The 26,378-nt window shown below is 45.3% G+C and overlaps 1 protein-coding gene across 1 annotated transcript in view; it reads left to right on the top strand.

The window, feature by feature from the left end:
- Positions 1 to 829: 829 nt before the first annotated feature.
- Positions 830 to 26,378, top strand: part of ecel1 (endothelin converting enzyme-like 1) — a 92,571-nt gene continuing 67,022 nt past the window's right edge. The window contains exons 1-3 of the mRNA XM_078410079.1: positions 830 to 1,680; positions 18,245 to 18,313; positions 25,768 to 25,878. Coding sequence (XP_078266205.1) covers positions 925 to 1,680; positions 18,245 to 18,313; positions 25,768 to 25,878 — 936 coding nt within the window. The 5' untranslated portion in view covers positions 830 to 924. The remainder of the gene's footprint in view (positions 1,681 to 18,244; positions 18,314 to 25,767; positions 25,879 to 26,378) is intronic.

Below are 26,378 nucleotides of genomic sequence, written 5' to 3' on the forward strand. Positions count from 1 at the left end.
ACGGAGCCGATGTTGGTGTCAGCCCCGCGCTGTCGCCGTGAGACGCCGATCTCGTCGCATTTGGTGCCAGACTGAAGGGATGTCAACCATCGCGCTCAGTATTTAACCCGCTGCAGAGAGGCTGGCAGGTGTTGCAGCCCGGCCCGGACCGGCTCAGCTCACACCGCCCGGACCCCCTCGCCTAGACCAGACCAGACCAGACCAGACCCCAGACCAGACCAGCCCGCCTCGACTCAGCTGAGCTCATAACGCTCAGACCCCCTCTCCAAGACCAGATCTGATCAGCCCGACTCGGCTCAGCTCAGCCCGCACACAAGGCAACGCCCGGACCCCCTCTCCCCATCTCAGCCCAGCTCGGCTCACCACCCTGTCCTGCCCCGGACCCCCTGTCTTGTCCCGGACCCCCTGTCCTGTCCTGTCCCGGACCCCCTGTCCTGTCCTGTCCTGTCCCGGACCCCCTGTCTTGTCCTGTCCCGGACCCCCTGTCCTGTCCTGTCCTGTCCCGGACCCCCTGTCCTGTCCTGTCCCGGACCCCCTGTCCTGTCCTGTCCCGGACCCCCTGTCCTGTCCTGTCCTGTCCCGGACCCCCTGTCCTGTCCTGTCCCGGACCCCCTGTCTTGACCCGGACCCCCTGTCCTGTCTTGTCCCGGACCCCCTGTCCTGTCCCGGACCCCCTGTCCTGTCCTGTCCCGGACCCCCTGTCTTGATCCGGACCCCCTGTCCTGTCCCGGACCCCCTGTCCTGTCCTGGACCCCCTGTCCTGTCCTGTCCCGGACCCCCTGTCCTGTCCTGTCCCGGACCCCCTGTCCTGTCCCGGACCCCCTGTCCTGTCCCGTCCCGGACCCCCTGTCCTGTCCCGTCCCGGCGGCTGTTGCGAAGTTGTGTGCCCGCTGCCGCCCAGAGTTAGCGCGGTTCGTGGGGACGATGGAGACAACGTACTCGCTGACAGCCCATTACGATGAGTTTCAGGAGGTGAAGTACGTGAATAGGTTGAGCTCGGGGACGCTGCACAGCGGCTTGAACCGGAGGCCGGAGCGGGTCGGGCAGCGCGGCGGCGGCGGCGGCGGCGGCGGCGGCTGGAAGCGGCGTGAGGTTTGCCTGCTGTCGGCGCTGGTGTTCGCGGTGGGACTGTGCGTTATCCTGGGCAGTATGTTGCTACTCAAGTACCTGTGGCCCGCGTCCGACGCCGGCTGCCGGGAGGAGGGTGGGCGCCGCGGGGGCTTCGCCAAGGCGGCGCGGCTCATCGCCAGCAACATCGACGCCAGCATCGACCCGTGCCGCGACTTCTACAGCTTCTCCTGCGGCGGCTGGCTGAGCAGACACGCCATCCCCGAGGACACCCTGAGCTACGGCACAGTCGCCGCCATCGCCCGCAACAACCGCCACAAACTGCAGCGGCTTCTCACACAACCCGTGCGCCGGCTCCACCGCCGCTCCGCCGAGAGGAAGGTGAAGCAGTTCTACCGCTCCTGCACCGACCTGGGCGAGATCGAGCGGCTGGGAGCCGGGCCTTTGCTCCACGTCCTCGGCCAGAGCGGCGGCTGGGACGGGGGCAGGGACGGGGGCAGCGGCCGCTTCCGTGACCTGCTCTACAGAAGCCAGGTGCTGTACGGCACCGCCGCCTTCTTCTCACTCAGTGTCAACGTGGACCACAGCAACTCTTCGCGGAACGTGATCAGGGTAAGTCTTAGTAACTTTATAAAGGACGGGGGAGGTTGTGGGCATCATTTACCGACACGGGACCAGGTCAATGCCGCACAGGTGCCGCCGGGTCACCGCCCGGGAACCGTTCCCGTGTTGGGACAACTCTGGATGAACGGGCAGTGGAGAGGCAGGGTCTACCCGCTTGTGTCTGTACCTGCTGCCCTCCTTCACCAACTCTATGTCACCACTGACATAGTGATTGGTCTGAACTGCTGGAACGCGTGGATAACTTACCCACGGACCTGTGGATCTTAAACAAAACACAAAGTGCTGGACGAACTCGGCGGGTCAGGCAGTGTCTACAGCGAATAGACAGACGGCGTTTCGGGTTGGGGCCCTTCTTCAGACTGAGGATAAGCCGCCTGCCCATTCCCTCCACAGACGCTGCCTTACCCGCTGTGTTTTGTTCAAGACTCCAGTCTGTGGCACCGGGTGGGTGAGTCACGACCTCCCGTATCCCAGCGGCGAACGAACAGTCCCCATCCCGTACCGCTCCCGGAGACAAGGGATTTAATGTTTGTGAAATACATAGATACACAGAAAATAGGTGCAGGGGTAGGCCATTCGGCCCTTCGAGCCAGCACCGCCATTCAATGTCATCATGGCTGATCACCCACAATCAGTACCCCGTTCCTGCCTTCTCCCCATCTTCCTTGATTCAGCTAGCCCCTAGAGCTCTATCTAATAACCCTTTTTTGAATACATCCAGTGAATCGGCCTCCACTGCCTTCTGACGCAGAGAATTCCACAAATTCACAACTCTGGGTGAACAGGTTTTTCCTCATTTCAGTTCTAAATGGCCTACCCCTTATTCTTAAATTGTGGCCCCTGGTTCTGGACTCCCCCAACATCAGGAACATGTTTCCTGCATCTAGTTTCTCCGATCCCTTAATAAATTTATATGTTTTTATAAGATCCTCTCTCATCCTTCTAAATTCCAGTGAATACAAGCCCAGTCGTTCCATTCTTTCATCATATGTCAGTCCCGCAATCCCGGGAATTAACCTGGTGAACCTACGCTGCACTCCCTCAATAGCAAGAATGTCCTTCCTCAAATTAGGAGACCAAAACTGCATACAATACTCCAGGTGCGATCTAACCAGGACCCTGTACAACTGCAGTCCTACCTCCTTGCTCCTATAAATAAGTGTAACAAAATAGTTCACAGACGGCCTTACATGGATCGGTGTGGAATGATGCATAGTTTAAAGTAAATACATTTCGGCTTTGTGATTTCTCTCCCGCTTTTAGAAACGTGACCAGATATTGGACATGATGATCTTTTCCGTCAACAGAATATCGGCCGAGGTGTTTGCTGCAAATCACATTCCTCTCTTGACTGCGCTCCGTTTGACATTTTTGTTTGAAGCATTGTTATTTATGCCGGAGATAGATGCTGCGATTCTTTACAGACGCCGGGCTTTTCATGTGACTGACGATAAAATCGTTACCCACCGGTGGCAAGTCCCTAGGTTGAAAGATGCCAACTCTGCCAGGTACAAATGCCACCCCGTCCCCCCCACCTGCAACAGCCTGCCCCGCCCCGCCCCGCCCCGGCAGCGACTCAACACCTGCCCTGAATGGTCTGTCCTTCTCTTTGATCTTTCGTGACCCTGATGTGGTCCTTCCTTGCACCTTTTCCTGCACCCTCTGTAGAAGGACCAGTGACTCTTTGACTCTCCATGACTCTAGACCCGGTCCATCTGGGTGTCGCGGTCCCGCCTCCGCCAGGCAAAAGAATAAACTCTCTCCACAAATCACCAGGCTCACACCTCGGAACATATTCCCCACCCGACTAAACCTTTCCCCGTTATTTCCTCTTTATTCCTATCTCATAAAAATCAAGCTTCATGTTGCCATTTGCAGAAGACAAGCATTTAAAAATAATTTATAACCGCCACCGCTCACCGCCGGTGAAGTGAACGACTGGGCACTTTATTTTAAACGCGCTAATGCCGAAATAAAATATACTCAAGTCTGAAAAGCGAATAAGCAGGAAAATAAATCACCACATAAAAGTGTTAGCTAAACTGAAGAGTAGATTGTAATTGATTTGATATGAAATCCGTTGCCTTGGGCAGATGAGTTATTCATGTTGGACGAGCAGCGTGACTTCAGTCCACTGCGACAGCCACGGAATTCGCCATCCAATACATTGTGGAATAAGAGGCTACTCTGGAGACTGGTGGCCGTCAGACTATCCCACGCCTTGGGTTGCCGGGCGGCAGATTAGATGTCATATCTCCGGCCACCCTGTCCCCACCCACGCTGCTGCATCACATCACAATTAGTGATGGCCATTAGGCGCTGGCCTTGCCATCCATGTCGACAATAACATGCATCCCACCCAGGGACAACGACCAAGTTGTAGCCAGAATGCCATCGGCCTTTATTGGTGGCGCAGCGGTTAGAGTTGCTGCCTCACAGCACCAGAGACTACGGGTGCTGTCTGTCAGGAGGCCGTGCCTTCTCGCTGTGGCCGTGTGGGTTTTCTCCGGATGCTCCGGTTTCCTCCCACACTTCAAAGACGTACAGATTTGTAGTTTAACTGGCTTCGGTAAAATTGTCCCTGATGTGTAGGATAGTGTTCGTGTACGGGTGAGTCGAAGGGCCTGTTTCTGCGCTGCATCTCTGAAGTCTAAAGTTTTGAAAGATTGTTATGCAGACAAACAATTTTGAAATAAAATAGATTTAAAAAAAAAAAATTAACATACATTACAACACAAGAACAGGCTCAAAATGCTAGAGTAACTCAGCGGGTCAGGCAGCATCTGTGGAGAAAAAAAGATGGGTGACGTTTCGGGTCGACACCCTTCTTCAGACCGTGACTCTCAGCCTGAAGAAGGATCTCGACCCGAAACGTCACCCATTCCTTCTCTCCACCGATGCTGAGTGACTCCAGCGTTTTGTGTCGATCTTCGGTTTAAACCAGCATCTGCAGTTCCTTCCTGCACAAGAACGGGCTCTTTGGCCCACAATGTCTGTGCCGAACATGATACCAAGACTACATTTTATCTGCCTGCACATAATCCCCATCCCTTAATTTCCACCACACCAAAGCCTTTTAAACACGATCGCGCAATCGCGTCTGCCCCCCTCCCTCCCCACTCCCCGCTGCGTGTTCCAGGCACTCACCAACTTCAGTGTGCCATGCGCATCTCCTTTACATCCCCGATCACATCACAGCTCTGCCCTCCAGCATGTGATGTTTCCACCCCGGGTAAAGCTGCTCACTGTCCACCCTGTCAATAGACAATAGACAATAGGTGCAGGAGTAGGCCATTCAGCCCTTCGAGCCAGCACCGCCATTCAATGCGATCATGGCTGATCACTCAATCAGTACCCCGTTCCTGCCTTCTCCCCATACCCCCTCACTCCGCTATCCTTAAAAGCTCTATCCAGCTCTCTCTTGAAAGCATCCAACGAACTGGCCTCCACTGCCTTCTAAGGCAGAGAATTCCACACCTTCACCACTCTCTGACTGAAAAAGTTCTTCCTCATCTCCGTTCTAAATGGCCTACCCCTTATTCTTAAACTGTGGCCCCTTGTTCTGGACTCCCCCAACATTGGGAACATGTTTCCTGCCTCTAATGTGTCCAATCCCATAATTATCTTATATGTTTCAATAAGATCCCCCCTCATCCTTCTAAATTCCAGTGTATACAAGCCCAATCGCTCCAGCCTTTCAACATACGACAGTCCCGCCATTCCGGGAATTAACCTAGTGAACCTACGCTGCACGCCCTCCATAGCAAGAATATCCTTCCTCAAATTTGGAGACCAAAACTGCACACAGTACTCCAGGTGCGGTCTCACCAGGGCCCGGTACAACTGTAGAAGGACCTCTTTGCTCCTATACTCAACTCCTCTTGGTACGAAGGCCAACATTCCATTGGCTTTCTTCACTGCCTGCTGTACCTGCATGCTTCCTTTCATTGACTGATGCACTAGGACACCCAGATCTCATTGAACTCCCCCTCCTCCTAACTTGACACCATTCAGATAATAATCTGCCTTTCTATTCTTACTTCCAAAGTGAATAACCTCACACTTATCTACATTAAACTGCATCTGCCATGTATCCGCCCACTCACACAACCTGTCCAAGTCACCCTGCAGCCTTATTGCATCTTCCTCACAATTCACACTACCCCCCAACTTAGTATCATCTGCAAATTTGCTAATGGTACTTTTAATCCCTTCGTCTAAGTCATTAATGTATATTGTAAATAGCTGGGGTCCCAGCACCAAACCTTGCGGTACCCCACTGGTCACTGCCTGCCATTCCGAAAGGGCTCCATTTATCCCCACTCTTTGCTTTCTGTCTGTCAACCAATTTTCTATCCATGTCAGTACCCTACCCCCAATACCATGTGCCCTAATTTTGCCCACTAATCTCCTATGTGGGACCTTGTCGAAGGCTTTCTGAAAATCGAGGTACACCACATCCACTGACTCTCCTGTCAATTTTCCTAGTTACATCCTGAAAAAAATCCAGTAGATTTGTCAAGCACGATTTCACCTTCGTAAATCCATGCTGACTCGGAATGATCCCGTTACTGCTATCCAAATGCTCAGCAATTTTGTCTTTTATAATTGACTCCAGCATCTTCCCCACCACTGATGTCAGACTAACTGGTCTATAATTACCCGTTTTCTCTCTCCCTCCTTTCTTAAAAAGTGGGATAACATTTGCTATCCTCCAATCCACAGGAACTGATCCTGAATCTATAGAACATTGAAAAATGATCTCCAATGCTTCCACTATTTCTAGAGCCACCTCCTTAAGTACCCTGGGATGCAGACCATCAGGCCCTGGGGATTTATCAGCCTTCAGTCCCATCAGTCTACCCAAAACCATTTCCTGCCTAATGTGGATTTCCTTCAGTTCCTCCATCACCCTAGGTTCTCCGGCCCCTCACGTGTATACACTCCTAAAAGGGGGCTTGGTTCAAAGATGCTGCTGTGGTTGTTCAGGGGCACTGTGCGCAGTTCTGGTTGCCCTGCTGTAGGATGGATGGAAAAAGTACAGCAGGGATTTCCCAGGACCCAGTTGAAAGGAGAGGTCCACAGATTTTTTATATAATGAAATAAAAATTTGCTCTTGGTATTAATATGACTAGAATGTAGAACAGCACAGCAATAGAACTGAGATGAGGAAGAACTTTTTCAGTCAGAGAGTGGTGAAGGTGTGGAATTCTCTGCCTCAGAAGGCAGTGGAGGCCAGTTCGTTGGATGCTTTCAAGAGAGAGCTGGATAGAGCTCTTAAGGATAGCGGAGTGAGGGGGTATGGGGAGAAGGCAGGAACGGGGTACTGATTGAGAGTGATCAACCATGATCGCATTGAATGGCGGTGCTGGCTCGAAGGGCTGAATGGCCTACTCCTGCACCTATTGTCTATTGTCTATTGTCTATTGTAAGAACAGGCCATTGGACACACAATGTCCGTGCCAAACATACTGCCAAGACAAACTCTTATCTGCCTGCGCATAATTCATATATCTCCATTCCTTGCATATCCACGTGCCTATCTAAAAGCCTCGTAAATGCCATTATTGTATCTGCCTTCACCATCATTCCTGGCAGCTCATTCCAGACAATACGCTCTGTGTAAAAAAAGACGTCCTACACATTTCCTTTAAACTTTGCCCCTCTCACGTTAACGTTATGACTTTTAGTATCTGAATTTGCTATCCTGGGAAAAAAAGTTCTGACTGACTTCCCTATCTGAACCTCATTGTGGGTCGAGGGGCCTGTTCTTCTGCTGTTCTATGTATTTCTGTAGCTGATCTATATCCCGATGTATACTTTGACAGCCTTTCTCACAGTCTGTGACCCCAGTAACCTTGGTATCATCTACAAGCTTACCAACCAACCCGTCTACGTCAACATCTAAGATAAGCTGCTAACAAATTCTACATTTGCAGTCTTCATAAACAGGATGAAAACCTAACAGGGTGCTTAAAGCAAAATATGTGTCTGGGAAATGTGTCTGTGAGATGGTTTGGATTATTAGTGTGACTCTGTCAGGTTATGTTCATTCACGGTCCACGTCCATTCACGGTCCATGTCCATTCACAGTCTACGTTCATTCACGGTCTACGTTCATTCACGGTCTACGTTCATTCCTGCACCTATTGTCTATTGTCTAATGTCTATTCACAGTCCACGTCCATTCACGGTCCACGTTCATTCACGGTCCACGTTCATTCACGGTCTATGTTCATTCACGGTCTATGTTCATTCACTTAGCACATTACTGCATGGCATTTCTCAGCCATACCACCAGCTGACTGCAGCCAATTACTATCCCTTCACTGTTCACTCACCTTTCCACAAACCCACACCTGGGGAAACAACTAGAGTTGTAATTAGAGAGCTTTATCTTTTAACTGTAAAATTAACCTGATGTCCTTGGCACACAGTGACAAAGAGAAGATGCCCCTTGCCCAATAATTACCCTTCAATCAGCACATTTCTCAGCAGAAACAAATACTTTTATGTTTATGGAACGCAATCTTGTAAACGGCTGCTTTTAATGTAAAAAATCAGGAACACATTTCAGAAATAGTGAACTGCTGTAGCTTGGATTTGTCTCAGAATATAAAGTCGTAAGGAATAGGGGTAGAATTAGGCCATACAATAGACAATAGGTGCATGAGCAGGCCATTTGGCCCTTTGAGCCAGTACCACCATTCAATGTGATCATAGTTGATCATTCACAATCAGTACCGCGTTCCTGCCTTCTCCCCATACCCCCTGACTCCGATATCTTTAAGAGCTCTATCTAACTCTCTCTTGAAAGCATCCAGAGAATTGGCCTCCACTGCCTTCTGAGGCAGAGAATTCCACACATTTACAACTCTCTGAGTGAAAAAGATTTTCCTCATCTCCGTTCTAAATGGCCTACCCCTTATTCTTAAACTGTGGCCCCTAGTTCTGGAATCCCCCAACTTGTGGAACATGTTTCCTGCCTCTAGCGAGTCCAATCCCTTAATAATTTTATATGTTTCAATAAGATCCCCTCTCATGCTTCTAATTTCCAGTTTATACAAGCCTAGTCGCTCCAGTCTTTCAACATATGACAGTCCCGCCATTCCGGGAATTAACCTAGTAAACCTACGCTGCACTCCCTCCATAGCAAGAATATCCTTCCTCAAATTTGGAGACCAAAACTGCACACAGTACTCCAGGTGCGGTCTCACTAGGGCTCTGTACAACTGCAGAAGGACCTCTTTGCTCCTATACTCAACTCCTCTTGTCATAAAGGCCAACATGCCATTAACTTTCTTCACTGCCTGCTGTACCTACATGCTTCCTTTAAGTGGCTAATGAACAAGGACACCCAGATCTCTTTGTACTTCCCCATTTCCTAACTTGACACCATTCAGCTAATAATCTGCCTTCCTGTTCTTACCACCAATGTGGATAACCTCACATTTATCCACATTAAACTGCATCTGCCATGCATCTGCCCACTCACACAACCTGTCCAAGTCACCCTGCATCCTCATAGCATCCTCCTCACAGTTCACACTACTACCCAGCTTTGTGTCATCTGCAAATTTGCTAATGTTACTTTTAATCCCTTCGTCTAAGTCATTAATGTAATGTAAATAGCTGCGGTCCCAGCACCGAACCTTGCAGTACCCCACTAGTCACTGCCTGCCATTCTGAAAGGGACCCGTTAATCCCTACTCTTTGTTTCCTGTCTGCCAACCAATTTTATATCCATGTCAGTACCCTACTCCCAATAGCATGTGCTCTAATTTAGCTCACTAATCGCCTATGTGGGACCTTATCAAAGGCTTTCTGAAAGTCCAGGTACATTACATCCACTGGCTCTGCCTTGTCCATTTTCCTAGTTACATCCTCCAAAAAATTCCAGAAGATTAGTCAAGCATGATTTCCCCTTCGTAAATCCATGCTGACTTGGAACGATCCTGTTACTGCTATCCAAAAGTTCCGCAATTTCTTCCTTTATAATTGACTCCAGCATCTTCCCCACCACTGATGTCAGACTAACTGGTCTATAATTTCCCGTTTTCTCTTTCCCTCCTTTCTTAAAAAGTGGGATAACATTAGCTACCCTCCAATCCACAGGAACTGATCCTGAATCTATAAAACATTGGAAAATGATCACCAATGTGTTCACCATTTCTAGAGCCACTTCCTTAAATACCCTGGGATGCAGACCATCAGGCCCAGGGAATTTATCAGCCTTCAGTCCCATCAGTCTACCCAACACCATTTCCTGCCTAATGTGAATTTCCTTCAGTTCCTCCGTCACACTAGGAACTCTGTCCACCAGTACATCTTGGAGATTGTTTGTGTCTTCTTTAGTGAAGACAGATCCAAAGTACCTGTTCAACTCGTCTGCCATTTCCTTGTCCCCCATAATAAATTCACCTGCTTCTGTCTTCAAGGGACCCACATTTGTCTTAACTATTTTTTTTCTCTTCACATACCTAAAGAAGCTTTTGTGATCCTCCTTTATATTCTTGGCTAGCTTACCTTCGTACCTCATCTTTTCTCCCTGTATTGCCTTTTTAGTTATCTTCTGTTGCTCTTTAAAAGAATCCCAATCCTCTGGCTTTGTGCTCATCTTTGCTATGTTATACCTCTTCTCTTTTATTTTTATACTGTCCTTGACTTCCCTTGTCAGCCACAGTCGCCTCTTACTCCCCTTAGAATCAATATTCCTCTTTGGAATGAACTGTTTCTGCACCTTCTGTATTATTCCCAGAAATACCTGCCATTGTTGTTCCACTGTCTTCCCTGCTGGGGTCTCTTTCCAGTCAACTCTGGCCAGCTCCTCCCTCATGCCTCCTTGGTCCCCCTTGCTCAACTGCAAAACTGACACTTCCAATTTTCCCTTCTCCCTCTCAAATTGTTGATTAAAACTTATCATATTATGATCACTACCTCCTAATGGCTCTTTAACCTCGTGTTCCCTTATCAAATCCGGTTCATTACACAACACTAAATCCAGAATTGCTTTCTCCCTGGTAGGCTCCAGTACAAGCTGCTCTAAGAATACATCTCGGAGGCATTCCATAAACTCCCTTTCTTGGGGTCCATTACCAAGCTGATTTTCCCAGTCTACCTGCACGTTGAAATCTCCCATAACCACTGTAGCATTACTTGCACCCTATATCCAAGCTACTGTTTGGGGGCCTGTAGATAACTCCCATTAGGGTCTTTTTACCCTGACAATTCCTCAGTTCTGTCCATACTGATGCTACATCTCCTGATTCTATGTCACCCCTTGTAAGGGACTGAATATCATTCCTTACCAACAGAGCGACCCCACCCCCTCTGCCCACCTGTCTGTCTTTTCGATAGGTTGTATACCCCTGAATATTCAGCTCCCAGCCCTGGTCCTCTTGCAGCCATGTCTCTGTAATTCCCACAACATCATACTTGCCAATATCTATGAGCCTCATTCTCCAGCGGTCCAACGTCCACTCTTGCCTCTTTCTTGCTCTTTATATAACTGAAGAAACTCTTGCTATCCTCTTTTATATTATTGGCTAGATTATCTTCATATTTCATCTTTTCTCCCCATATTTTATTTTTAGTTACCCTCTGTTGTTCTTTAAAAGCTTCCCAATCCTCTGGTTTCCCACTAATCTTTGCTATGTTATACACCTTCTCTTTTAGCTTTAAACTGTCCTTGACTTCCCTTGTCAGCCACGGTCACCTCTTTCTCCCCCTAGAATCTTTCTTCCCCTTTGGAAGGAAAAGATCCTGCATCTTCTGGATTATTCCCAGAAATTCTTGCCATTGCTGTTCCACTGTCATCCCTGCTGGGGTCCTTTTCCAGTCACAGAAACATAGAAACATAGAAAGTAGGTGCAGCAGTAGGCCATTCGGCCCTTTCAGCCAGCGCCGCCATTCAATATGATCATGGCCAGAGTCAGTACCCTGTTCTGCTTTTTCCCCATGTCCCTTGGTTCTGTTGGCCCCAGGAGCTATATCTAACTCTCTCTTAAATACATCCAGTGAATTGGCCTCCACTGCCTTCTGTGGCAGAGAATTCCACAGATTCACAACTCTCTGGGTGAAAAGGTTTTTCCTCATCTCAGTCCTAAATGGCCTACCCGCTATGACCCCTGGTTCTGGACTCCCCCAACATAAGGAACATTTTTCTTGCACCTAGCTTGGTCAATCATTTAAGAACTTTATATGTTTCTATAAGATCCCCTCTTATCCTTCTAAATTCCAGTGAATATAAGCCCAGTCGATTCATTCTTTCATCATATGTCAGTCCCACCATCCCGGGAATTAACCTGGTGAACCCACGCTGCACTCCCTCAATAGCAAGAATGCCCTTCCTCAAACTAGGAGACCAAAACTGCACTTTGTTCAGCTCTTGTCCAACTTTGGCCAGCTTCTCCCTCGTGCCTCTATAGTCCCCTTTTCCCAGCTGCAATACCAACACATCCAATATCACTTCTCCCTCTCAAGTTGCAGATTAAAACTTATCATGTTGCGGTCGCTACCTCCTAATGGTTCCTGTACCTTGAGTTCCCTTATCAAATCCAGTTCATTGTACAACACTAAATCTAAAATTGCCTTTCCCTGGTTGGCTCCACTACAAGCTGCTCGAAGAATCCATCTCGAGGGACTTTACAAATTCCCTTTCTTGGGGTCCAGTACCAACCTGATTTTCCCAGTCTACCTGCATATTGAAATCTCCAAGGATCAGGACACCCAAATTGCTTACCGAAGTAATTTTAGTGCCGCTGAACACAAGAAGATATTTATGGCAGATTCTGTTTTTTTCTCAGATATCCTGCGTTTTCCTGAACACTTAGTGAGAAGGTCTCCATGAGTGTTCACCCCAGTGTCGACTTAGCACAGGACTGAACTGAATCCTGCATTTTACTCTAGATTTTATGATTAGAGCTTTATCAGGTCTGTGCGTTCTCTTTTGTATTCTGTCAAACCTGTTAGGTTGGTCTCCCAGGGATTGAGCAGCTCAAGATAAATTTGGAACGGCTCAGAACCTAAGACAGTGATGTTTAGGAACAGTGTAATGGGCAGTGTTTGGTGGAGAGAGATTTCTAATAAACAGCAGTAGTCAACATTTGTCAGATTTGCAGTGACGATATATCTTTCTTAAAAGGAGGTTGGGTGAGTTCAGGTACATCTTCCTGAATATATGTTGGGGAACACTCTTCAACAGAACAATGGAGATTGTGCAGGGAGAATATTGGCAAAAAATAGTTTTTTTTTAACTGATCCAAACATAACAGTAGTGGACAAGGAAAGTTATGGGGAAGAGAGAAGGAGGTGGAAGACAATAACTTGAACTTCATAGGCAGTGTGGTAATGGAAAGATTTAAGTCTAGGTTTGTGTACAGTAAACATAATATTGTACCAAAGGAAAGTGACAAAAGCTCCCGGTGCTATAAAATTAGTCCAACAAATTCTGCTTATATGAACTATTTCAGAGTAATATAAGATAATGCAACTTAGATCAGAAAAAAACACATTTGGGCAGACTGAGACTGATAATTCACCAGCTTGCACATGATGATAGTTTGTTAAACAAATCCAAGCTCTTTGCTTCCATTCATTTTATGTGTGCATTTCAGTTCTAAATTTTGGTCCTTCATATGTTTTATGTTGAAACTGTGTTATTCCCTTTCTTGCATAGCTCTATGCATCATCCCTGCCTTGTATTTATGCTTCTGACTGTCTGATCTGCTATTTTATTTGCTTAAATCAAAATGGAAATTGCCCGAAATGCACAGCCGACAGAATAACATCCCCAAATACAAAGGGCAGGTTCTGATATTTCCAGCTGTAATCTTTGCTGAAAGCATTCATTTTTATTTGCATTTTTTAACTCACCTGCAGGGCATTTATTGCAATTCTATTTTTAATGCCAGGTTTAGTGCCTTATTCTTTTTATTTTATTTGAATTATTGAGTTGATTGCTTTGCACCAGCTCAGGTGAATTGGTTACCTTGGAATCGGAAGGTTCTGGATGAAACCCTATTCATATTTAACACAAAATCCAGTCTGCTTAATCAGAGTGTTGAAGGAGTCTTAATTCCTGGAGGTTCTATCATAGTTCCCTCCACATCTGCAGGTGGTTTAAGATCGCACTGTTCTGGTTTGAGTGACTGGCTTGTCTACCTCCTCCACCAAGGATAGCAGATGGAATGACCAGTCTTCTATTGACCAGATGGAATGACTAGTCTTCCATTGACCAGACAGAATGACCAGTCTTCCATTGACCAGATGGAATGACCGGTCTTTCATTGACCAGACAGAGTGACCAGTCTTCCATTGACCGGATGGAATGACCAGTCTTCCATTGACCAGACAGAATGACCAGTCTTTCATTGACCAGACAGAGTGACCAGTCTTCCATTGACCAGACAGAATGACCAGTCTTCCATTGACCAGACAGAGTGACCAGTCTTCCATTGACCAGACAGAGTGACCAGTCTTCCATTGACCAGACAGAATGACCAGTCTTCCATTGACCAGACAGAGTGACCAGTCTTCCATTGACCAGACAGAATGACCAGTCTTGTTGACCAGACGGAATGACCAGTCTTCTGTTGAACTGCTGGCTTTGGGTTGTTGACGTGTGTAACACACCTGTTTGTATATCCAACAAGAAGAACTTATTTTCAAAGTTTACTCTCCATCCCTGCCTGCCCAGCAATGTGCCACCTCTCTGAACCCCTGCAGTCACTCTGTTGGTGTTCCTCCACAATGGGATAGGGAGCTCCAGGCTGTTGTCCAAAGATGCTGATCTTCCTACCACAATACATTTCTGAACCTGGATGTTGCGTAATTTTGAGGGGAACCTGCAGGAGGCAGTGTCTCCCCTTGTCCCTCCTGGACTAGAGGATGCAGGTTTGGGAGTTGTCTCAGCAGAGAAGAGGCAAAGAGATATCAGCGATCAATGTCACAGTTCAGTTGCTGTGCAGCAGCGGTGTAGTAATGAAAGTTTTGGAAGTTGGGTGGTTCCGATCCAGACACCTTGGCCTGGATGAAGATGGACATCTCGGGTGAACTGAATACATGAGCACACTGAAGCTTCGACCGATGGTCTGCACTGGGAGTGTCGGATGTTTAACGCATTATAATAACAGGTGGGAGTCGTGGCCCGGTGGGACAGTTTCAACGTGTGAGATTCACTAATGAGATTCAGTGTGATCTGCTCATTGTTGAGTTGTGTGTGAATTGCAACAGTCATATGTAACAACATTCAGGCAGCAAGTAACCAACAGGCGCTGAAGGTCAATAACGTCACCATGACAGGGATCAGTATAAAAACAGTACTGACTCTCAAAACATTTTTATCAAAATCCATCTGCAAAATTCACATCCAAATATGACTAATTTCTAAATATTTTTAAGATTAAGGAGATGATTTCTGTGCAAGTGTTGGCAAAAGCTGTTTGAAAGTCTCAACGTAAACCTGTGTACGCTCTGGTCAGCTTCCCCCAAAATGATTCAAGGCAGTTGGTCAAGCAGAACTTGGTCAACCCCCTGAAGCCTTTGGCAGGGTTGATATTAAAGGGCATGTTTTGGGTTTATCTGAAATAATACCATGATACACAAGTGTTGCCTCTCCCACCACCCTAACCCCAGCTCACACACCACCACCTCACTCCATACAAAGTGTAGCCTCTCCCACCACCCTAACCCACCACCTCATTCCATATACATGTAGCCTCTCTGACCACCCTAACCCCAGCTCACATGCCACCACCTCACTCCCTACACTTTTCCTGACAAACTGGTGCCGTCTCTCGCGGCAGTTTGACTGGCGTGTCTTGAGGCAGGTTGTTGAATTTAAATTAGTTTTCTCTGACTGTTGTTTCCAATTGCTTTATTCACAAAATGCTGGAGTAACTCAGCAGGTCAGGCAGCATCTCGGGAGAGAAGGAATGGGTGACGTTTCGGGTCGAGACCCTTCTTCAGACTGATCTGTGTTTCCAATTGCTTTCAGGAAGTAAGAATATTTTCCAGGAAACCTGCAGCAGTTTCAGAATCACTCAATAATAACAAGAAATTTACTAATTGAATTTATTTCCAAAATTTCATCACAATATTAACTTCTGAATCAGATGTTAAAGTGAAGCTCAGTGTTCTATTTCAGTTGAACATCAACATTACTTTGACCGTGAAAAGGCCTGGCTAATATTGTTTAGTGTGGATTGTTTTCTCTGGAATGTCAGAGGTTGAGGGGGAGACTTGATAGAAGTATAGAAAATAATGAGAGGCTTAGATAGTCAGAACCATTTTCCCAGGTGGAAATGTCCAACACTTAGAGGGCATAACTACTGTATTAGGAAAGGGGAGCAAAGTTTAATGGGGATGTGTGGGGCAAGTTTTGTACACAGAGAATGGTGGTGGCTGGTGGGATTGGTGCTGGAGGCAGATATGATAGTGGCATTTAGGAGGTTTTTGGTTGGGCACACAGAAGGGCATGGATCATGCACAGGCAGATGATTTCAGTTTAATTAGCTTCATGTTCGGCATAAACATTCTGCTGACTGGTTAGCACGCAACAGAAGCTTTTCACTGTTCCTCGGTACACGTGACAATAAACTAAATTGATAGCTGATTGTGAGCTGAAGAGTCTGTTCCTGTACTGTACCTTTCTATATGAATGCGAGTGTAGGAAGTGCTATCATGTCTTGTTTTCCAGTGACTTCAATTATAAATGTATTCATTATCTATCAACCATTTTCCAATACTGTGATGTCATGAACATCATCATATCATATCATATATATACAGCCGGAAACAGGCCTTTTCGGCCCACCAAGTCCGTGCCGCCCAGCGATCCCCGCACTTCAACACCATCCTACACCCACTAGGGACATAATGTACAAATGCTATTGATTTGTGAGTGAGACTGTGTCTGAGTAATGAACCAGTGTTGGAGGTTACGTTTATAGGAACACAGCATGGCGGGGCTTAGATCAGGTACATAGAACATAGAACAAACAGTACTGCACAGGAACAGGCCCTTCAGCCCACAATGTCTATGCTGAACATAATGCCAATACCAAACAAAGGTCATGTAACAATATTCGACCATTTTAAATAACCCTTTCACAACAGTTGTGTTGAATTATTTTGTACAATGTCATACTATTTTGTCTCATGTTTGCCTGAGATATATTATACCCAGACCAGGCAATTTATTTACTTTGTAAGAGGTTAAACTTAATCTATCCTCTCATTTGTGTTTATTATGTGTAATATTTAACCTTCCTTTTTAACCACAATATCTCATCACCCCACACACTGCCCTGCTGTTATTGTTGGTGAGAAGGGAAGCAAAGTGCTCACTGGCCATCTCTGCAGCAGCTACCTATCAGACAGGACATCACAATCTCCAGACACTCAGCCCAAAGTTTCAGCGACTTACTTTGGTGAAACACTCCATCACACAGTGGACTGATAGTGGTGGGGGCTGAGAGCCATTGAGCAACTAATGGGCTGCTGATGAAGGTGGAACTTGTCTAATTGCAGGTGCTTTGTCATTGACCAGGTTTTACCAGTAAAGCACCAGATTCATATATCTTTAACCTGTCAGAAGCAAGCACCCACTGATTTCCATTTGATTAACACACAATAAAATGCAAGCAGAAAAAAGAGAACATTCTCTTGAAGACCAAACTTAAATATTTCTTTAATCTTGAGATGATTTAGTTCTTGTTATCTGATTGTACTTGTACTGTGTAATGTTATCACTGGACAGAGGGACCCACAATGAACAGGACATCCCTGCACCACTCTGAGCTAGTGAGCAGCAATGACATTTTCATCAGAAAGGTTTATAGTTGGTGATAGATGCTAGTTCTTAGTTTCAGCAGCTTGAAGACTAAAGGTATGATCATTGTCACCCTGTCATTGTGCATTTATTCCCAGCCCTGTGTCGTGTTACCGTAACACTGTAAATCCAAGCATACACACACCTGGCGCAGCGGTAGAGTTGCTGCCTTACAGCAAATGCAGTGCCGCAGACCCGGGTTTGATCCCGACTACGGGTGATGTCTGTACGGTGTTTGTACGTTCTCCCCTTGACCTGTGGGTTTTCTCCGAGATCTGCAGTTTCCTCCCACACTCCAAAGACGTGCAGGTTTGTAGATTAATTGACTTTGGTAAGTTGTAAACTAGTGTGTGTAGGATGATATTAGTGCACGGGGTGATCGCTGGTCGGCGCAGACTCAGTGGGCCGAAGGGCCTGTTTCCGCACTGTATCTCTAAACTAAAAAAACTAAAAACCTTATTCATTCCACAGCAGCCCTGTTTATGACAATCCAGCAACAAATACTGTAGAGTCAGAAAAGAAATCACAGATAAATCCGAACACATGAACCAAACCATTGCAGTCATTTTCAATATTCAGTGTGAATGCCCCGAGTCTGCTGCACCATTTGTTTCAAAAGCCACTAACTGGGGCTTGTATCTTTCTGAAGACAATCCATAATTAACATTTCAGTTCACAATCACTTTAAAAATGGAATTAATCTCTTGCCATATTTTACAGATTGATCAAGATGGACTCACTCTGCCAGAGCGTACACTTTATTTTGGTGAGGATGAAGAAAGTGAAAAGGTAATGTCACCCTAAATCTCTTAAATAATTTTGAATGCAAAATTAGCATCACAAAATAATTGGAAGAAAACTGCCTGTGCCGGTTCAATTGGGCTTTGGACATATGCACAGGATAAAGGGTTCAATTTTGCAGAGAACGGATGAATCAGAATACTGCAGTGCACATCTTAAAGAACCAACTTAATTTGGGAAAGTATGCTACACAGGTTTATAGCATTCCACTGCCGCTGTTGGGATCTGAGTTTAAATTTAGATATTATGAGTGAAATCAATCTTCATTTAATATCCCCTGTGCATCTTCAAGGAATATCTGATTTGGTAAGCTGCAGAAACCATGTAGGAAGCAGCCGCATGAAAATGTCATCTTGAGAGTAACATTAGCAGTGTTCTCGGCTGCTTTCATCTGCTCTGCCTGCATTTGTGTCTGCTCCTGTACCCATGTGTCACTTAATCATTCCCAGGCTAAAGGTTGTTTGTGTACATTCTTGCTGTTTTGGGGCAAAGTCTCCCACATCTCTAGGTTAAGCTGACACTGGAAACATCCTGTCAACTTAATCAACCTACCACTGTTTTATGATCCCTTTTCAGATTTCCCGAGAGTCATATATTGACTCCAATCAGCATATGTGACTGACCTCAACAAAAGCATACAAGGATATTTTTACCAAAACAAGAAGCTTTAAGGAAGGATGCCATGGAAATGTTAACGTGGCATTCTGCACCACAGTATCAGGTAGCAACATGCCACATGTTGGACTCCCAGCTGGTTGTGTGCACTTTGATGCAGCCCCGTAATCTCAATTCCAAAGCTGGGAACACGTGTCTCTCATGGAGTTCACATTGAAAAATGGGTCCAAACGGACATTATTCAGCTCCCTTTCCCTGTTCAGACCTACACACGTGAGCCTTATAAGGCTGTCTACTTCTCAATAAATATATCACAGCTATTAATAACTTGTCTGAGATCACAGAGGTCTGTGAACCTCAAGAGAAGTGTAAGCCCTGTGGCTGCCACTTTGTCCAAGACTTTCGTCCAATACATAACAGGCTGCTGAAGAACTAGTAAAGTATCAGTTTTCCTGTATTTGCAAACATGCTTAACGACGGTGGGCCCAGTTTGTCTCAGATATTTCCATTACCTGTGAAATGAGAGATGTTACATTCTTGGAGATACAGGGATACAGGTGCTGGTTCACACAAAAAGACACAAAGTGCTGGAATAACTCAGTGGGTCAGGCAGTATCTCTGGAGAACAAGGATAGGCGATGTTTTGGGTCAGGACCCTTCTTCGGGGTTATGGCCCACTGATTTACTCCAGCACTTCAGGATAGGACAAGTTTGGAGTGATATGGACCAAGCTCAGGCAGGTGGGACTAGTGTAGCTGGGACATATTGGCCAGTATGGGCGAGTTGGGCCGAAGGGCCTGTTTCCACACGGTATCACTCTATGACTCTTTGTGTGTTGCTGCTCAGTGAATCACTCTTTACCTCAGCAGTGTATCTGGATAAAGAGCCCATGTAATGAATGGATAGGAGTTGAATTTAGCTCTGAGGGCTAAGGGAATCATGGGATATGGGGAAAAAGACAGAACGGGTTACTAATTTTGGATGATCAGCCGTGATCATATTGAATGGCTTGAAGGGCCGAATGGCCTACTCCTGCACCTATTTTCTATGTTTATCTGCTGCAACCACTGTGTGGGTTGGAGTAGTGGGCCAGTGTGGGCCCCAGATAATAAAGTCATACAGAGTGCAAACAGGCTCTTTGACCCAACTTGCCCTCACCAACCAACATGCCTTACCTACACTAGTTCCATCTGCCTGTGCTTGGCCCATAACCCTCTAAACCTATCCTATCCATTAGCTGCCTAAATGTATCTTAAACATTATGATAGTACTTGCCTTAACTACCTCCTCCAGCAGCTCGTTGCATATAGCATCCTTTGTGTGAAAAAAGTTACCCCTCAGGTTCCTGTTAAATCTTTCCCGCCTCATCTTATACCTGAGTCCTCTGGTTCTCGATTCCACTACTCTGGACAAAAGACTCTGTGCATTTACTGCATCTATTCTTCTCATGATTTTATACACCTCTTTAAGATCACCCCTCATCTTCCTGCGCTCCAAAGAATAAAGTCCTAGCCTGCTCAACCTCTCCCAATAGCTCAGGCCCTCATATCCTGGCAACATTCTTGTAAATCTTCCCTGCACCCTTTCCAGCTTGACAACATATTTCCTATAACATAGTGACCAAAACTGAACACAAAACTCTAATGTGGCCTTGGCAAAGTCTTATATAATTGTAACCTGACCTCCCAACATCTATACTCAGTGCTCTGATTGATGAAGGCCAATGTGCTGAAAGCCTTCTTGACCACGCTATCCACCTGTGATGCCACATTTAAGGTCTTCTCCTTTAGCTAGATAGACACAACAGCCTCCCCTGCATGGCATACAGGAAAATATTGCTTTGTGACCTTCTGGTGGTTGAACACATTCTCAGGATATGCTGACCTTGAGGAGAAGGATGAACATTCGGCCTACTTTTCTCTGATTATTTAAATGTGGTCAGCCAGCAATGAAGGCAAAATCCAATGCACCACAATCTTGAAGATGGATTGATGATTAACATTAAATGAACGCATTACAGCCGTACATCCATGGCAGTTACACAATGCAGACAGCTGGAGATAACGAACAAGAACTGGTGAAAGGAAAAGCTATCAATTGCCTCCTGAAAATTCAGTTCTTTATCCCATTCGAGATGTGGTTAAAATGAAAGTTCTTACAATAAAGGAGAATGTTGCAAGTTGAATCATAAACTGAGTTCATAATTGTAAACCAAAGGTAGTAATTCTAATTGGCCAGCACTGATCAGCAGTGTTCCAGAGTTCAATCCTGAAACCTGCATCACTTGGAATGCAAATGGCATTTAATGTCAAAAATGAGAGTTGACAGATATCGGTAAAATGTATGACAGCAGCTGCAAAGAAAAATATCACAACCTGTTATCCAAGCGGTTCCACGAAATATAAATCTAAAGAAGTGACTCTGACATTTTATAAAACATTAGAAAAGCTAGAGATGAGTATTGTGTCAAGCTATGATTTCATACATAAAGATGATAGTGAGTGAGTGAGTGGAAAGGATTCAGAAGCGACACAAAATATTCCACATTTTTTATAAAAGCAATTTAAACCTATTCCATTACAAAAATGATTACGGTTGATATGACTCAATTTCTTCCAGTATTCAGGCTACAGATAACTTGATATATCAAGGTACTTTGTGTAAAAGTACAATGGAACGTGGTCATTAACTAAGCAAGCTATTAGTTTAACCTTCACCACTGATTTATGGAACCAGCTGATGTAAATCCTCCACTGATATGCTGAGGAGGTAATCATATTCATCCTGATTCAGTGGACGAAGGGGATTTGTCAAGAGACAGGTAAATTACTTCTTCAAATGGAGGATTACATCAGCTTCTGGGCAAGGATCTGAATATTTCAGAGCTGGCTGAAGCATATAATCCTTCCTTGCTTTGTCCTTGGGTTCTAATGAATTTGCTGCTAAATTAAAAGATTTCTCAAAAGTAACTTGTTTTTAGATTCCAGCAATTCCTTGACTGGTATTGATTTGTTCCGACCCCCATACTGCACAGCAATTACTTTGATTGTCTTGAAGCTTTCTGCAGCTCCAGTTAACCAGGGTCTGATGTTGAAAGGTGACCATGCTTTTAGTAGGTCAACATTGAAGGGTGCAATCTCTTTCTGATTGGTGCTTGGTCTCGGGAAGAAGGGCGTATAGAACTAATGCAAAAAGCAAACTGCCAGAGGAACTTCGCAGGTCAAGCTCCATCCGCAGGGGATAAAAACTGCCTCAAGACTGGGAGTGGAGAGGGAAGATAGCCGAGAAAGAGGAGAGGTGGAGGGGGCGAGGCGATGGGTGAACAAAGGAAGGGTAAGGGATAGGTAGAAGGAGCCAGGTGAGGGAGGGGGAGGGTGGAGTAAGGAGATAGAGTCTCGAGGGGATAAATAAGGACACAGTCTCCGTAGGGAATCTGCTGATGAAGTAAGGTGACAATGGAAACCATTAAAGTAGAGACAAATGGCAGAGGGGACCAGGTGGGGAGGATCTGGTGGGTTAAGTGTTTGTTGCATGTGGATGAAACGGTTGGAAAATAAATTGGTGACAGAGGGCTGGGGTGGGAAGAATGTGAAATAGAACAAGAATGAGAAGTATTTCTCCTCTGTATTTACCGAGCAGAAAGACAGTAGGATGGAGGAAATTAGGGCAGTCGATGGAAGTGTCTTGAGAGCAGTCAGTGTTACCATCAAAGAACTACTGAAGGTGCTATCATGTATGAAGGTAGACAAATCTCCAGGGCCTGATCAGATATATCCGAGGACATTGTGGGAAACTAGAGAGGAAATTCGAGAGCCCTGATTGAAACTTACAAGTCGTCCATAAATACAGGAGAGGTGCCGGAAGACTGGAGGTGGCAAATGCAGGTGCATGGGTCCTTGAAGGTCGAGTTGCAGGTTGATAAGGTGGTTAAAAAGACTTTTGGCACATTGGCCTTCATCAGTCAGGGTATCGAGTATAGGTTGGGAGGTCATGTTGCAGTTGTACAAGACGTTGGTGAGACTGCATTTAGAATATTGTGTTCAGTTCTGGGCACCATGTTATTGGAAAAAGTTGTCAAGCTTGAAAGGTTCAGAGAAGATTTCTGAGGATGTTGCCAGAACTAGAGGGTGTGAGCTATAGGGAGAGGTTGCGTAGGCTGGGTCTTTCTTCCGTGGAGCGCAGGAGGATGAGGGGTGATCTTATAGTACAAAATCATGAGAGGAATAGATCAGGTAGATGCACAGAGTCTCATGCCCAGTGTAGGGGAATTGAGGACCAGAGGACATAAGTTCAAGGTGAAAGGGAAAAGATTTAATAGGAATCTGAGGGGTAACTTTTTCACACAAAGGGTGGTGGGTGTGTGGAACAAGCTGCCAGATGAGGTAGTTGAGGCTGGGACTATCCCAACGTGTAAGAAACAGTTAGACAGGTGCATGGGTAGGACAGATTTGGAGGGATATGGACCAAGCGCAGGCAGGTGTGACTAGTGTAGCTGGGACATATTGGCCGGTGGGCAAGTTGGGCCGAAGGGCCTGATTCCACACTATCACTCTATTACTCTAAAAGGAGAGAGTGGGGGAACACAGGAGGTAAGAGTTACCTGAAACTGGAGGATTCAGTGTCCATTCTATGATATAGAATGTGAGGAGTCGTTCTTGAAAACTGAATTTTGGCCTAACGTACAGGTTTCCATACTGCGGGAAGGACAAGTGGCGATTGTCCCAATGCTCACATGCTCCTTGGAGAGGAAATTCATCTTCTAATCTTTTTCATGTTGTAAATGGATAGGGAATGTTTAGCGGGATACAGGCCAAATGTGGGCAGGTAGGACTAGTATAGATGGGGTATCTCGGTCAGCACGGGCAAGTTGGGCCAAAGGGCCTGTTTCCGTGCTGTACAACTCTCTGACTTTACCTACGCTGCTTGTAGATATGACTGATTCTTAAAGGGATTCATGAACACATGCACTCTTAACGAGGGCATTCTCATTTATCTCCTATTCTCACCTCCCTTCGACAGGTCTGCTGCCATTAACAGGTCTTCACACCTCCCTCAGTCAGCCCCAGGGCCAAGGGTCAGTCAGTTTTGTGCTCCCCATCTGTACACAGTCAGTCCCCTAGTTCTCTGCAACTTGAAACATGATTGGTCTCCAACATTTCCTGATGAAAAGTCATTGACATAAAAGCTGAACAGAGTTTCTGTACTTATGTTGCCCAACCTTCCGAGTATTTCCAGCATTTCTTGTTTTTTTTCCAATTTTTATTTAAGTCTCTTGATCTGCAGGAAACGGAGGCTTCCATGAACCAGCGGTTGTATTTTTAAATTTCAACCCACAGGAAATAATACTCTAGCATGCTTGAGTAACAGACAACTTGGAATTAATTGGAATGTTAGAAATGACAGCAAAGAAACAGGCCATTTATTGCAACTGCCAGTCTGCATTAGTGTTCCTCCACCACTGTTTTATTGATAGGATGTCGGTTTCACCAAGCAAGCTGATATTTGTCTCCAATCCTTCCCTTCCCTTGGGAAGCCTTCCTCAATCTCAGCTGTCCTTCTGCTGAATGTGTCCCCACATCACAAACCTGTGATTAGTGGTGGGATCCCGTTGGAGGTGACGAAAATATCGGAGGATTATGGGTTGTACGCGACAGCTGATGGGGTGAAAGGTAAGGGCTAGGGGGACTCTGTCCCTGTTGTGACTCGGGGGAGGGCGAGAGCAGCGGGGTACCGAGGAGACACATGTGAGGGCCTCAACTATGATGGAAGAGGGGAACTCCCCCCATTCCCTAAAGAATGAAGACATCTCGGACGCTTTGTGTACTTTACAGTTTCCCTCCAGTTTATGATCTCATTGTGTGAAACTGACAATGGATCAGAATGATCTAGCTTTTGTTGTATCACATAATTGGATTAACTGGGTTAAAGTTTTTTAAATAATGAAAGGTGCAATGGGTGACAATCTTCCAATGTCAGCTGCAATTTCAGAAATAAATCACATAGACTCTTTATACTTTTTATCAGCTTCTGCCTGATCTCCAGCTGAAGGTAAAAGGTTCGTTCACCATTTGCCTGTGGGTGAATTTGAGTTCCAAACCTCCAGCCAGGCTTCCTCACTAGTGGAGACACTAGCTGAAGTGGAGAGTGTAATCTATTGTAAAGCAATGTTGTTGCAGGTCTCTTGCCTGAATGTCATTTCCTGAGGTTTCTTGGCAAATCAAGAGTCATTTTAGAATGTCCAGTTTTACTTCACTTCAGACATTTACAAGCATCGGTCAAAAGAACTGTTCATCTGCTGTTTCAAAAAAAACAATCTGCCTTCAAACTCAGGTATCAAAATTGACATTGACAATTTATTGTGCTCCGTCACTGAAAATAATATGAATCCGTCATTTTCCTGTCTCCCTTTTCAGCTGTTGGCATTTGATAGATTCAAGTAACGGATTTTTGTGTAAAACAATAAAATTACATCAAATAAATGTTGGGTTCTTTGCTGTGTTTTCACAAAAAAAAAGAATATCAGGAAATAGTTTGACTTCTCCAGCACCAGTCTGTTTACACCATGGCCAGTTCCCTCAATTTGTGTCTGCTTTCCTATTAGCGATTTACAGATGTGGCAGCAAACCAATGTTTTTTTATTGATTGGTGGAAAGGTGTCAGAGAAGGAAAATCAATTTAAATCTCAATAATTCCCCTTTTGGCATGCATCAGTCATTCCATCTTCTTATTTGGAAGCAGCATAAAATCCATAAAATTAACTAAATATTATGATTTGATAAAAACAAACTCAACTCATTTCTTGTCAATGTATATTTTACATTACACAGATTTTAATCGCATATAAAGACCTGATGGAGAAATTAATAAGTCTTCTTGGAGGAGAGAATGTCAAAAAGAAGACAGAAGAAATATTACAGTTAGAGATACAGTTAGCAAATGTAAGTAAAACGCAAAAACTGACTGCCAAAGTCTGTAAGCCTCTGACATGGATCTGTTTAAGATTTATTCTGCCTGTTTTACATCTAATCACAATCATTAGAAACATCCACTGGATTACCATAATAATAGGTTATAAATAATCTACACAGTCAAAATACGAGAATCCAATAGATACCACTAAATAATGTTAGAAACTCTTGATCTATATTCAATTCTCAGTCTTGACATTACAGCAGTTTGATTGACCATCTGTTGCTACTTGGGATCAAATTGAAAATATAATTAATACAGATAACGATAGCAATGTTTTCAAAGATCAGTGAAATATGGCTGAAGTTTGCTGAGATCTGTGAAGGAGGAATGTGCATGAGATGAGATGTTTATCAGTGCACAGGTACAGTAAAGCAAATATTGAAGCTACAATGCCAGTATTTCCAAAGGTTGTATCTGCCAGTTTGTGGTTGTGTGGTGGAAGCAGATTATTTCGTAACTTTCAAAA

The sequence above is a fragment of the Rhinoraja longicauda genome, chromosome 13 (assembly GCF_053455715.1).
Source record: "Rhinoraja longicauda isolate Sanriku21f chromosome 13, sRhiLon1.1, whole genome shotgun sequence".
Taxonomy (NCBI): domain Eukaryota; kingdom Metazoa; phylum Chordata; class Chondrichthyes; order Rajiformes; family Arhynchobatidae; genus Rhinoraja; species Rhinoraja longicauda.